Raw genomic sequence first — 15,021 nt, 5'->3', positions numbered from 1 at the left:
TAATTACCCGTTGTCTGTCCACAGAAAGCCATTTGACATTTTGATTGGGCTTAATTGAATAAGGACGGGAGTTGGACTGTTTATTCGTCCGATAAACTATTTTATCATTTATTATTTTTATTACATCACAGTAAATTTGTTTCGTCTCGATTATTCATACACTCCCCAATAAAAGGTCAACTATTTCAATCTGGCCCCAGGTTCGTTACAGATACGCGTTGATTGCAGTCATGTTAATAAGAGCGTACATAAGTGAAACGGCAAAAAATTTTAAACTGTATGTGGAACGAAATTTCGGTTTTGTTTTGTGATGGCGTCGGAGGAATATATTCTTAAATCGTGTAAAGATGACTAAAAAACGTTCCGCATGTACTTGAAAAAGAAAACATCTCAATGAATATACTAATATTATTACGAATATAATAATAAACATAACATAAAAAGGACGCATGTTGAATTTTTATGACAAATTCTATTTCGTTCGCGCTTCGCGTCATTTGCACAATCCGCGCATCGCCTAGTCACGATCTTTTTAGACCATGCCTCAGCTGAGATATAGCCTTAAGATATTTGGAAGAAACAGCGTGCTTTTAATACGTACATAATCCACTTACGTAGTGTATACATGTCTTATGTCAGTGATTACAGTTTTCGAACATCCCGAATTGGTCCAATGTCAGATGGTCCATACAGTGACGCCCCTAGGCAAAATGCCACCCCATTTTTTATAGAGTATTTTGTATCATCCTTTCATGAGTTCAATATCTAAGAAATTTGTTGTATGGATAGATTACTATCAAAATATATTATATCTACCACTAAAACATACAAATAACATTATTTTGTATCGCAAAATAATTTTATGTTATTTGTTAATTTTTTTTAATGTGGTTAAATCATTGATAATCAATTTTATTATTTAGCATTCGCTATACATATGCAGTGGGGTATTTGGTAATTTAAAGTTTTTTGTCTTATTATAATTTTTAAAAAGTGCATATTTTTCAACAAAAGACAAGTGAAGCAACCCAAATAATATAAATCGTTGTAAAAACAGATGATAATAAACAATAATATAGTTGTCTCGATTTCATTCCATCGGCCACTGACTACGTACAAGTACAACGTTGTCTGTCCTCTTGAAAACAAATTCACCACAGGGGAAATAACTATAGTGACGGCCGCCATGTTGTTATCACGAGCTTACACTGCAGGATTCCCACAGGATATCATTTCGGAGACAGATTATCGAAAATGTACTTCAATTTTTAACAAATTGAACTCAACCCTTTTTATGAAATAAGTCAAAGTAACTGGGTTTATTTTTTATTTATTCCTGTATAGTACCTATGTATGTATTATCAATTATCATCTCAAACAGTCTCGATCCACACTATTATCTTTGCTTTCTCCACTTTTATCGGAGATTAGTCTTTCGTTTACACGTACTTCCATTAAACTTGATTACCTCATCAATCTAATCATTTTTAGGTCTTCTTTGTTTACCACTATGTATATTTGTATGTGGTCTGCTCACTTTATGTTATATTATGTCAAACAGTTTTGTCTGGTGTTGCAGGACACGTGAAATTCTCCGGACTATCGCTCAATCTTAAAAAATTGAGATCAAAAAATATAAGAGATTAAGAAATAATTTGAAAATAGGTGGCTAGTACATCAACGCACGCTGATTTTTGACATTGCACGTCTTTGAAAAAAATATCTGTCCTAATCTTCAATAGATATGTATGTCAGATGATTTTATCCATCTTAGTAACTAGAAAATCGAACATAGATACTTTGGGAAAATTATCGAGCGCTCCGGTTCGTAAAATTATCGATTTCGAGCACTGCTGCTCTATTTATGATTATTGCTAATTACTCTATTACTAATTTGATCTCTGCGGGTTATGCCCTACTAGACTATTCCATACTGTATCGTGTTACGTTTAGTTTTAGATCTTCTTTTGAATGGTTGTTCCTTCGCGATCATAATATGTGTTGGTACCTACTGGACGAACGCAGCGTTTGAAGACATTATGCTTTAAGATTACGTTTGAATATTTTATCAGATCTCCAAATGCACTCCACCTATAGTTGTTACGACACAATATATTACGGGGCGTTTTTCCTGGGCGAAGTTTGCGAAGCGTTAAGCGGCACGCGCATATCAAACGTATAACCGTGTGTGAAAATGTTCGTCAACAGTCTTTTTTTTGGTTGTACGTTTATACGGTTATACGTTTGAGTTGCGCGCGCCGCTTATCGCTTCGCCGACTCACTTCGCTCACGTAAGACGTAGTGTTACAGTTTTTACGCCGATAAATTATTTATCCATGTGTTATAAAATTCTGACCAGATCTGCTTATCTATATATCTTTTAATGACAGCTTCGTCTTCCCCGTAACTTATCAGAATGCAAGGATTGTGGAAATATAAAAAAAAACGTAATACCTACAGCTATCGTTGTGTGGACGGTTTCTTGACATTTGCGCAATACGCCATTTCGACCCTCCTATCGCCACAACGATTGATTTGATTTTGTTCGCATTCTCCGTACTCCGGAACCGGAAATGGGCTAATCAATGCTCGGATGTTTAAAATTCTGTTTTAATAAGTGATTAACAACCAATCCGCGATCTACTTTTCGAGATAATTAAAGTCAGACATATTTAGTCGACACCGATGAAATGGGCAAAAAAAAGATTCCATTCATGACATTCACGTACTGTGTATCATTTACGTTAAAGTGCGGCCACACCGAAAACAAGTCGCGCGACAACTCGTTAAATTTTACGATAAGCATGATAATTATCGTAAAATTTCTTAAGCAATTATGATAATTATCGTAAAATTTAACGAGTTGTCGCGCGACTTGTTGCCGGTGTGGACCAGGCATTACATTTAAAATGTATCTTATTAGTCTTCATTTAAATTATTCTGAAATTATAATTTATTGTTGTACATAATATTTTTCAATGAGCAAATATATTTGCTCCCTTAAGTTAGTTGTCATGTTTCCCCAGAGTTGGCGGTGATGATGACGTGATGATTAACTTTACCATGAATTCCGTGTAACTGAATCCCTGAAAATATCTGTAATGGCCTTTTTGTATGCGGCTTGGTTGCCGTTTTATTAATTGAACAGACGCCCGCTTCATTACGTACCTCCTCAATTGAAATTATGCGGGCGTCCGCCATTTTGGTCGCTCTCCGCCAAATGGCCGGCTATAATATTTAAAAAAACGCGCGAGATTGTGTTCTATTTTCGAAACATTGTGTCCACGGTGGAATTATTATTGCCAGCTTTCTGGAGTTATCTTTCCTTTGTTGTAACCCATTAATAACGTCTTATTGTTTTGCGGATTTTTGTTCCCACAATGGTGATTTTTCTTGTGGGAACATAGAATAAACCAGCGCAAAAGTATCATGGGTAGGTAATTAATTTTATCACTAAGTGCCTACTCATATAATTAATTAGCAAAGTGTATTTTTATATTGTGTAATACTGTAATAGTTGGTGATAATAATTATTCATTGTTATTATTTAGGACACTTGGTACATTTTCTCATCTGAGCCGATATTATTATAATAGTTTATTGCATTTAACCGAGGATACTAAACCCTTAAAATTAGGCTGCATCAGTAGCGAAGGGTGGACGTAGGCTGTTGAGATCCGCCATAAATAGTGCACATTAAACTTTGGTAGTCATACGTAGGTTTTTGTTTTTTATTGAACTAAGACTACAGGTGGTGTTGGTTAGTTTTTAAAAATCAATTAAACCCTGATTAAACCAAACCGTAATAGTATATTTTGGGCGATACGACAAAATTGTGCACACTTTTTCATTCATACTTATTTGTTTTCGTTGGGTACATTATTTTATATTGTTGGTTAATTTTTTTAATTCAGTCCTGCCTAAACCAAACTATAATAAATAAATAATATTATTCTATCTATAAAATATCCAAAGTTATATATTATTTAATTGCATAATTTTAGATATTTTATAGATAGACGAATGTTTTTTGACTATTATCTATTATGGCTTGGTTTCGCAGGGTTTAATTGATTTTTGAAAACTAACCAACACCATCTGTAAATTGTAGTCTTATTTCTATGGAAACAAATACGTATGACTGACAAACTTTAGTGTACACTATTTATGGCGGATATGAAAAGCCCACCTCCACCCCTCGCCATTGGTGTGCATGGAAGGTGTAACATTTATATACCGACATCGTTGCAATTTATTAGGTTTGACCAAAGTGAGTTTTAAGATTGAATTCAAATACTTATCTATATACCTACGATGTTTATTTACAACTGGGAAGTATAATTCCGGGTATCATTAAGGCTATACCTCAGTTGAGGCATGGTCTAAAAAGATCGTGGCAAGGCGATGCGCGGATTGTGCAAATGACGCGTGCCGAACGAAATATAATTTATCATAAAAATCCAACATGCGTCCATTTAATTTTATATTAGTAACAATAATAATTTATATTCATTGACATGTTTTCTTTTTCAAGTAAATGGGTAACGTTTTTAAGTCATCTTTACACGATTTAAGAATTAATACCCCCGACGCCATCACGAAACAAATTGACGTGTTCACAGGTCGACGTTCGCTCTCCGATTGCCAGCGAGTCCAAAATTTCGTCGCACCTATAGTTGAAAATTATTAGCCGTTTCACTGAAGTACCGTCTTAAGTTATAATTAATTATTCCTCATACTTGGTTTTAGTCGATAGCTAGGTACCTACCTATGTCGACATTCTGATATGTAATGGATTGTCTTAATCGGCTGATTATGAATTTACTCATCTGTCATTTTGAATTTTCGTCAACTATACCTACCAATTTAATAAATTTATTGACTGTATTTGCAGTGCCGTGTTATTCATTCAATGAAGTACCTACTTTATAATTATCATAAAATCCTTACAGATATTTTTAATTCTTGACTAAATTATACACAAGATTTCAGTATGTAGTATTTCTTATTTCTACTGAAAATATATAATTTTAAAAAGCCTCAAAACACCATTAGAACAAAGGAATTGTTTAGGATCACTTGGTAAAGGTAAGTAGATGATGTGTGTTCGAATCCTAGTCGTTTCGATATTTTTTTTCTAGAGTCTTGTGTTGAATTCATAATGAAAACGGATATAATCAACGTTCCTTTATATGTCCAATCAGCTCGACATACATTCGTAATACTAATACATACTAATGTACGGTAATTTCTGTGGCATGTTACTTAATTCTAAGATTCTAGTTTAGCTGTACGCATTTCCTATACATGACAACAAAAATCCATCAAAATGGAGATGTTGTATTTTTAATTCCCCCTTGAATGTGTTGCAACCCAGGCTGCTATAATCTCCGGTGGAATTTAAATTGAATGCCGTGCGTCCTAGATATTTTTACTCATTTATTTTTACTATATGTATGTAGGTACATATCCAACTCTTTTCAAGAGGGGAACTATACAATTTATTAAGGACATAGGTACGACTTGAACATTGAAAGAAGGGCTAATTTTTTTGCTACATTTCCACACAATTTTTGTGCTACATTTCAAATCAGCCAAGTCCACCTTTAGGTATTTTTGACTTTTTTGTGAATTACTGATTAACTACTGATTTCTAACATTTCTGCATTATCGAAATGTGGAACTTATTAATTTTAAACATTCTATACTCGAAATAATATAAACTTTCACCCTTGTGACTGTGTACTTGAGAAAACAAAAAAGCTGTTTTTCTCCTATTCATCCATTATGGACTTGGCTGATTTTGAAACATACGACACATTTATGCTTAATATAATACAATTTAATTTTGTATTAATTTGCTACGAAAGAGAACGAGATAAATATCATATCATATTAGGCGAAAGCAAATGGCTATTTTATAATTTATAGTTATATTTCACTTAATTTTATTATAGTTATATCTTATATCTATGAATGTCCTAATTCAGGGTTGCCGAACCTTTTCACGTACGCGTGCTAAAAATTCCATTAATTAATTAAAAAAGTTTAAAAATTACAATTAAGTTCTTGAGATTCTTAACATCGCAAACATTACATTACCATTTGACTCGAATTTTCCAAGTTAAATTACGAATAAGTAAGCTGTGTAAGTCGATTATTTTGACCATAAATTTCACGTAATGCCCGAAACGTAGTTCGAATAGATTCATTATTGTTGTAATAAATTTTAACATTTTGTATACGCTGTACAACTGTGTATAGTTCCATGATGATTTTCCAAACAATACTGAACACAAATGTCAATTTTGTTTCAATAAAAATTTGTTGCTATGACGTTTTCAAAATCTATAGTACCTATCTACTAATTTGATAACCCTTTAAGTAGGTTGTATTTATTTCACTGGCATATCGTTAATATTGGGCAATTAATATTTTGTAAAATATGTAAGTATACCTTTTTAATTGCGTGTTAATCAAAATCAGACTTGTCCACTGCACGAGTAGTTTTTTTTTTAGTTTGATGGATCTTGTAGGTATTTTAAAGAAACTATAATCAAATTCTTACCACATATTATTAGGTAGAATTTATTTGACTATTAAATTAACCGTTCGGTCTATCGACACATGAGTTCATGGCCCCCAGATCTTGAAACGGGCCCCCAGGCTACAATCATTGGCGGGCCCCCCTACCTATTGCTAAAAGGCAATGTGACACTATACAAGCATTTTCCAAATGGTGTTCGAGGTAAAATTATGGGTATTAAGTGTAATTTTAGCAATTCTTTGTATTTTTGAAAATATCCACTTGAATTATGGAATTATCCAGTATCGGACACACAATAATCAAAAATTGTATCGCATAACCAAATATTTTAGAATGTTAATATTTTTTAAGTAAATTATTTTTACTATTAGAGCAAATTTTTGATGTGCGCTTATCTCACTTATTTGATCCACCCGCCACACCGGGCCGGGCCCCCAGACCAGAGCGCAGTCAGCTCCCTCCCCTTGTGGGGGCCATGCAAGAGTTATTATAAATTTCATATTATTACCACTAAACGGATAATTCCAAGTTTATTGCTATCTCTTCCAAAAAAATATGGAATATGTCATGTTTTTTTTTTCAACTATTAATTTTATTATAATGGATTGGTGGACATATTATTATTTTTCAATCTATTAATGCGGCATACCTATCGTGTGGTTAATTTGGAGATATCTTTTTTTGTTTGTCAGTAAATCATAAAGTGACGACGCACAACGATCTTATTTATGTGCAAACTTTCCTTTCGTTCTACATTCTCTTTCCCAAATCGTTTTATTACGCTATCAAAACGCCGATCTTTTTTTTTATTGAATCTCTGTTTTACTGGAATATTTAAAAATATAATTTACGACAAGAGGTATACAATTACGGGCACAAACTATTATTGTCAAATTATGGTTATATTTTTAATATCTTTAGTTTAACGTGCAAATCCATATTGTGCTGTAGTATTTTGAGTGTATATAGTGTAGAGACATTGGTTTAGCTATAGGTACATGATAAAAACAATATCTATTTATTTTTTAAATATTTTAAAATGCGGACGAATTCGTCTTTCTTTCATATTTTCAATGAATATTACATAGGTATAATATGTTGTTATTTTTTTAATATACGAACGAATTCATCACATGCTACCTTTTATAGATTTAAAAAAATCCTCCGAAATAATTTGTTTTCTCGCCACATCTCCACACCCGTTATGCTGGCGTATACTGTGGCGTAACGAACCTTAGTAGCGTTGCATCAATGTAGTGAAGTTGTGCCGGTATTGTCGCAAGAGCAGCCCCCTAAGATTTTCGTTGACTTGACTTGCACCAAAAACCTTTTGGATTATTCCACAGTTCGATTATGAAATGTTGACAATTATTATTGAAATTTGAATGCTAATTAATTATGTTTTAAATGCCAAGTGTAAATTTAAACCTGAGTTTCTCAAAGTGTGTATTTTAATTTTCCAGGCGCGTGCCGACAGTCGGGCGTCGCGGCCCCCCCCTGCGCGCCCCCCTCGCCGTCCCCCTCGCTGTCGTCGTGCGGTGCGCAGGCGCAGGTCCAGGCCAACGCCAGCAGCCCCGAGCAGCAAGTCTTGGGAGAGCTGGCCTCCAACAACAACCCCCACGATGCTGACTTCACGCACGACAACTCTTACCAGTGGTTCCTCGACTATAAGTGAGTATTTTTTCTAATTACCTTCATTAACTCTAGCAACATCCATCTGTCTGGTATGTGGTCAACCAATACTAATTCTGCCGTTACGATACTTTAATGTAAACAATTTTATTTAAATACAAATTCAATTTTAATAATGAGTGGTAAAGCTTGTAGTTAGCTATCGTAAATCAATTAGAAGTTCCTGGATTCAAATCCCAGCTGAATCATAATCATGGGTGTTGTCGTTGTCTTCCCTTATGCCCTTTCTCATTACAACCTTTCAATGGGTGGTGGCGCTTTTAGCAGTGGACTGTATAATTTGAAGATGATGGTGGATTACGGATCTAGGGGTGGGGGTTTACACAGAATGCCAGACACTGACCTTTACGTTGAGTGCTGGCGTGCGCTGGAGCCGCTTCAGTGTTCACGCACTCACGCACTGGTAAACGGACGATACACTTTGATGAATGATATATTATGAGGTTGATGAATGATGACGATAGGTTGTATGATTGATGGACGCGACGTTCACTCAAACCGTAACAGACTTTGTGCAACAAGGGTCAAATAGATACGTTTTGAGTCACTTAAGGCTAAGCTATCAGGACCCCGCAACATGGCGCTTATTTGATGTTATTCGAGCTAACTTTTGAATCAGTCTGAAACTTTGAAACCGAATGTTCTTCCCAATTACGATTGATTCATGACCCGTAATTGCTCATCGTCTGGTCTTGTGACAATAGGTACTATATAAAGGGATTTGAGTAGGTGGGAACTAAGGATAACTGCCACCATTTTTGGCGCAACCAATGGGGTTTAAAAAAGGATAACAGCTAATATTTATGAACATTCCCTTCATCCCCAAAATGTTGTGGATGTATGCTCCGCCTGTTTATCTAGATAACGCGAACAGAATATGTACAAGATAGAAAAATCATCGAAAACAGTTTCTAAAATATCATAATATGAATGTTGCTCAATTCTCTCTCTTATTTATATGTGGCCATGGGATTGAGACAATTTACCTTCAACAAATTGGTATGAATTGAAGAATAAAATTTGTTATAAGATTTAACTCTTTATTAAGGCGATACTTTAGTGAAACGGCAAATAATTTTCAACTATAGGCGCGATGAAATTTTGGACTCGCTGTGTCGATACGTCATTTTGTTTCGTGATGGCGACGGGGGTATTAATTCTTAAATCGTGTAATGATGACTAAAAACGTTACCCATTTACCTTAAAAAGAAAACATGTCAATGAATATATTATTATTGTTACTAATAGAACAATAAACAGAACATTAAATGGACGCATGTTGGATTTAGATGACAAATTATATTTCGGTCGGCATGCGTCATTTTCACCCGCGACCCGCAATCCGCGCATCGCCTAGCCACGATCTTTTTAGACTGAGGTATAGCCTTAATGTCTATATTCAGATGTCCGATGCCGAAATGGAAATCATCCAGTTTATATTAAATATGTACATTTTGTTGTTCCAGCTACCGCGACAGCTCTTGCCAGCACGCCAGCGTGTTATCCTCCCTGTCGGGGTCCTCGTACAAAGGCCTGGGATCGCTGGCCCTTTATGAGGAGTTGGCGCGAGACCTGGACGCCAACCTGGCCGAGGCCGACATGGAGAGCTTCCGGACGCGGGACATCCACGCGCTACTATCCAACCTGCCGCCCTCCGCTTGCCATCTAATGCAGGATGTTAGTACAATTCTATCATACAATTATAATTTGTTTTTCAAAATCAACAATGCTACGTATATTATTTAGTTTTGATTTTGAATCTAATTTTTCTGTTTATTCTATTGAACTAGTAATGATTCTGTATTAAATTTTTGTTGTAGTGCTTAAATTGCATTATATTGTTGAGAATCAAATTGAATCTATTAGATTTACCCCCAATGTTCTACAAAGTTCACATAAATGTTCTACAAAATTCATCTAAATGTTCTACAATAAATTAATAATTCTATAAAATTCCATTAGCAGTCCACCAAAAGCAAATTTTTTCTAATACTGAAAAATACCTTTTATGAAGTCAATATCATGCAAGGATGCTTTTAATTACTTTCTTTTTTGGATGGGAATGATAGTGAATTATTGCTTGAAAAGTATTTAATTAGTTCATATCACCTCACCATTAGTATTGTGTTTTACTGTAGGAATTCTGCAATATTTTTATTGTTGTTACCCATTACCTTCTGTCAATCTTTAATTTCATAATATGTCTAATATCCAAAACACAGCCATAACTGGTGAAATTAGGCATTGTCATTCATAATAAATACCACCTCAGCGCGTCTATTCTATACACAAGACTGCTTTTCAGCCTCTACGGCAGCTATCTAGAGTAGGTTTGTATCGAAATATTAGCACTTATTGTAACAATTACAATAAATTAGTTGTATTTGTTACAATAATGCTATGTTTTAACAGCACCTCTCTTGGCTGTGTTAACTTTAGAGCGAGATTGACTGTGTAGACGGCTAACTTATTGTAACAATTATAATACCTCAATACATAAATATGATAGATAATATTTATCACTTTATCACTTTAGCGGTCGATAAGTAGTATAGAATAGACCCACAGAAGTATTACATATTTTACACAAACAATTAAAAAAAAAAAAAAAATGAAGAGATGTAACATTCACTTAAATGTATACACAATATTTTAGATTTATCACATATTAACGTTAACATTAATGTTTATTTTATTTATTTGATTGTTAAAAATTAAAAATAGTGTTTTAGACACATCATAATATAATGAGAAATAATATTGTATAATATCCCTTTAATTATTTTAGTTATAACATTTTAACTAAACAATCTTACGTTTAACGTTAATTGTCTATTTTAATTTTTATTAAAAATACCTTACCATTCACGATGTCATCGATCAACAATGAAACCCTGAATACCGGCCAGTATTGTGAAAAAAATGTCCATGGCGTGTGTTGGTGTTGATTTTGCAGACGAACCGGCGCGGCGAGATGTACGCCAGTATTACCAGCTCGTTAATGGAAAAGTTTGACTCGTCGTTCAGTCCGCACAGTAGCTCTCAGGTCTGACACATGAAGAATAATTAATTATTACCCTTTTGCATATGAAAAACTCGTTGTAACCCTACTAACTGGAATGTTTTCATTTATTTAATTATACACTTAGGATGTTTAGATTGGAAAACAAACCGCAACATTTATCTGTACAGCAAATTCATTTAATGTCTAAAAATCATACTTTTGAGATAGGTACCAGAACAAAACTATTTTACGTTGTAAATCAAATGGTACCACGTCACTTTACAAATTTTTTATCATCTAATTGCGCCAAACTCTAGTGTAGCACGGGATTTTGATGCATTTCCAGAATAGTTAATGATAAACTAACACACAGGTTACTACTGTCAAATTTAAACAGTTACAATTTAAAATTTTTACTATATTTCATTTATATTTATTCAACACTGAAATAGTACTTACACTATTTATAGTTTTAATTACTAACTTATTGTTTAATTTACCTTCTATCATTGTAAATTATAATTTAAATTGTATTTTATAAAAGACTGAATTAATTTTATTATTCTAATGCACATTCATTTCATAGTACATCCATTGTTTATAAGTTTCATCTCACATTTGCATGGATGTTTTTTTAATATGTAATGTTATTTATATTGTTAAAAATAATATTGAATGGTATATTTTTTATTTATAAATTATATATTTCTCTCGCCTAGAGTTTTTTTAATGATGAATTTTTGGTGATAAATGGAAGTATATTGCATATTGTATGTATCGATGTGAATCAAAAAAACATCTGTTTATATTTAATATTATGTAATATTATATAAAAATCGTAATTTACTTCATTAAAATCTGCCTCTCCGATTACCAACTATATGAAAAGGAAAATGAATGCTCACATACTTTTAAAAACTCGCCTGCAAATAGAGATTCTCAGATACGAGAATTATCAAATTCAAGAATAGTTGATTCTCTAAAAATCAAGATTGGTTTTTTGATTTCTTAAGAAATCGTTAGAATTTTTTTATTAAAATTTCCTTTAAAAAAATCACACTGGTTGAAAGCATTTTTTTATCTCTTTCAGAGAACAAAATCAAAATCATGTTTTGGTATTTTAAATATAATGTTAAATAGGCAACGCTGCTTGGAATCAATCTCAAATTTAAAAAAATTATCATTGATGATTTCTTGAGAAATGAGAATCTCAAAATATCTAAATTAAACATCTTGAGAAAGGAGAATTAATGTTATTTCTCATATTCTCAAATTCGGGGTCTGGGAAATTGACATGTTTTTAAACGTTTGTTTGGAATCAGAGCATGGACTTAATAGGTTGAGCAAGAAGTGGTTGATATTATTTTCTTGTAAAAAATCTTTTAAGAAACTAGATTGAATTAATTTATAAACCAATGAAAAAAAATACACGCATTAGGATTTCAATAATTATTATATTATTTAAATAACATCAATAATTACAGCATGTGTTGCATGTCTCACAAAGTTAATAATTTACATACCTAATTAATTTATTCTTTTATTTGAAACAAAATTATAAAATCATAAATTTTAGAAAAGGCATTTTGTTCTGGTAAATTTATGAATAGTGGAAAGTAGTAATGAAAATTCTCTGTTGGATGGAGGCTAAACAATTATAGTAAAGTATCATCAATTTGTTGTAATATTCCTACAATAGATAGTCATGCCAAGTAACACGTGTTAATCTGATCTGGCGTGTTCAACATAAATCAAAAATTTCAGAATACATAACTGTTATGTATATATGAATATTTTCACTGTATTTTCGAATCTTTCTTATTTCTCCAAAATGTGGCGCTAGTTATCATTGTAATAAACCAATAATTTCATACTATCTATAGATCGTAATTTTATTTAGTCTTCGCATAAGGTGGACGGCGTTCTGCGGGGCAGCAGTGGCGTGCACAACTCAAATGTCTTTCTTTATAAATGACATTGTCTTTCTTTGATTATACGTTTGAGTTGCGCACGCCGTGCCTGCCCCGCCGAATATCGTCTACTCAGGCCTTACGCTTAGCAAATATTCATATTTAAATTATTTTTTACAAGTCATAGTAAATATTAACATTAAGTAGATAATCGTTTATTATCAAGTCTTCATCACTGGTGCATTGTAAATATTAATAGAAACAAGTTGTGATTGTATCAAAGAATGCCTTGAATTTGAATACATAATTGTTTATTTTGTTTATCAATATAATATGAGTACATTCTTCAAAGAATAGATAATCAAAAAATACTACATATTTTTATCAAAGCTAATAAAAACGATATAACAATGCCTAAGTCACAATCTAATAATACTAACACAGATGCAATACAAACAGTCAATGTAGCATCTGCCCTATGTCACTTGGCATTTATAGTGATATGAAGGATTCAGTAGCAAAACATTGTAAGTCAATGTACTATACACACGGACTTAACACTTTTTACTATCTGAGCTGTTGTGTGATAACCACACAGGAAATGCGTATAACGACTGTGTTTTATTCTATCCAATGCAATGATTCAATCATTTCTCTGGACTCTATCCTGTAGGGAGTCCATTTTGTTTTTTGTGTCTATATTTTAGTGATTTTCTATAGATTTTGGTTTAGTTTTCATTAAAATGTGTGTTATATATTCATGTACGATATGTGCCATGGTAAGATGCCATTGTTTTAAAATCTTATACCTGTTTAGTGGGATGAAATCAAGTTATTGTGATGTATTATTAATGGGAGTAGGTATGTAGTACAAACCACTGATATTGGGATGAAATGTCAATGAGTAATGTCCTCAGAGATATTGATTGTATGTACGTACATACTAATATTTTAAACATCATCACATTTTGATTCATTTATAAAATAACTTTTTTTAGCGAAATAACATAAAAATGCCAGGCATAGATCAAAATAAAATGACAGCTGCGTTAATCTTAATTAATGATACAACATTGTGTTCCACAGATATAATTGTTGACAATTTTTAAAATTCGGTTTCCAAATATATATTTAAAAAAAGTTTATTTGCAATGGTAAAAAAACAAAAACCGCACATAATATAAACTTTAAATAAATTATTACAGTATTTTAATTGTAAATATAAGCACAGTTAGTCGTGTATAGATAGATTTTCATTGATTGACGCAAGAAATTCGTATATCATGTCAAGATGGTGTCTGTATATATCGAAGTATTTATCAACGATGTTGATAATATGTTTAATCTTAGTATAGCTAGTTTTTCGTATTTGCCAGTGGCGAGGGGTGGAGGTAGGCTGTTAAGATTCAACATAAATAGTGCATACTGTCAAACGTATTTGTTTTCATTGAACCAAGACTACAATGTGTAGAGCTGTCACAGCCTACAGTGTAACAGCCTACCTCCACCCTTCGCTACTGGTATTTGCATATATAATCGATACTCTAAATAATTTTGCTTTGTCAGAAATAAGTAAACGACATTCAAAACTATCTAAATTAATTTCTGGTTAAAAATTGACAGGATTTTCAAGTTATGTATCGGGCGCGTATGTTACTAGTTTCAATTGGCATCGCATGCGTAGATTGTGTTAATTAGCCGATAAATGGCTAAATAGCGTGTAAGTAATTTGGGGCATTCTATGCAATGACATTAATATGTCATTGATTCTATGCATCTCGGCCATAGCAATAATTTGAAACAAGTATTACATCTTTTTCTACAACAACAATTTTTTTGAAACTTTGTAAAATTGAAAGTATTTAAAA

General features: G+C 32.8%; 1 protein-coding gene across 6 annotated transcripts in view; it reads left to right on the top strand.

The window, feature by feature from the left end:
* LOC147073419 (uncharacterized) overlaps window positions 1-15,021 on the top strand; it is a 240,138-nt gene that overhangs the window by 207,626 nt on the left and 17,491 nt on the right. For 4 of the 6 annotated variants that reach the window (XM_085945029.1, XM_085945033.1, XM_085945034.1 and 1 more), the window contains 3 exons: window positions 8,011-8,218; window positions 9,706-9,916; window positions 11,196-11,285. In XM_085945029.1, coding sequence (XP_085801155.1) covers window positions 8,011-8,218; window positions 9,706-9,916; window positions 11,196-11,285 — 509 coding nt within the window. The remainder of the gene's footprint in view (window positions 1-8,010; window positions 8,219-9,705; window positions 9,917-11,195; window positions 11,286-15,021) is intronic. The other 2 variants (XM_085945031.1, XM_085945032.1) reach the window with 1 other exon arrangement.

The sequence above is a fragment of the Rhyacophila brunnea genome, unplaced genomic scaffold (genome assembly GCF_057557595.1).
Source record: "Rhyacophila brunnea isolate RB1 unplaced genomic scaffold, BYU_Rbru_1.0 scaffold_18, whole genome shotgun sequence".
Lineage (NCBI taxonomy): Eukaryota > Metazoa > Arthropoda > Insecta > Trichoptera > Rhyacophilidae > Rhyacophila > Rhyacophila brunnea.
The sequence above is the reverse complement of the archived record's forward strand: the minus strand, read 5'-3'. Positions and strand labels throughout refer to the sequence as shown.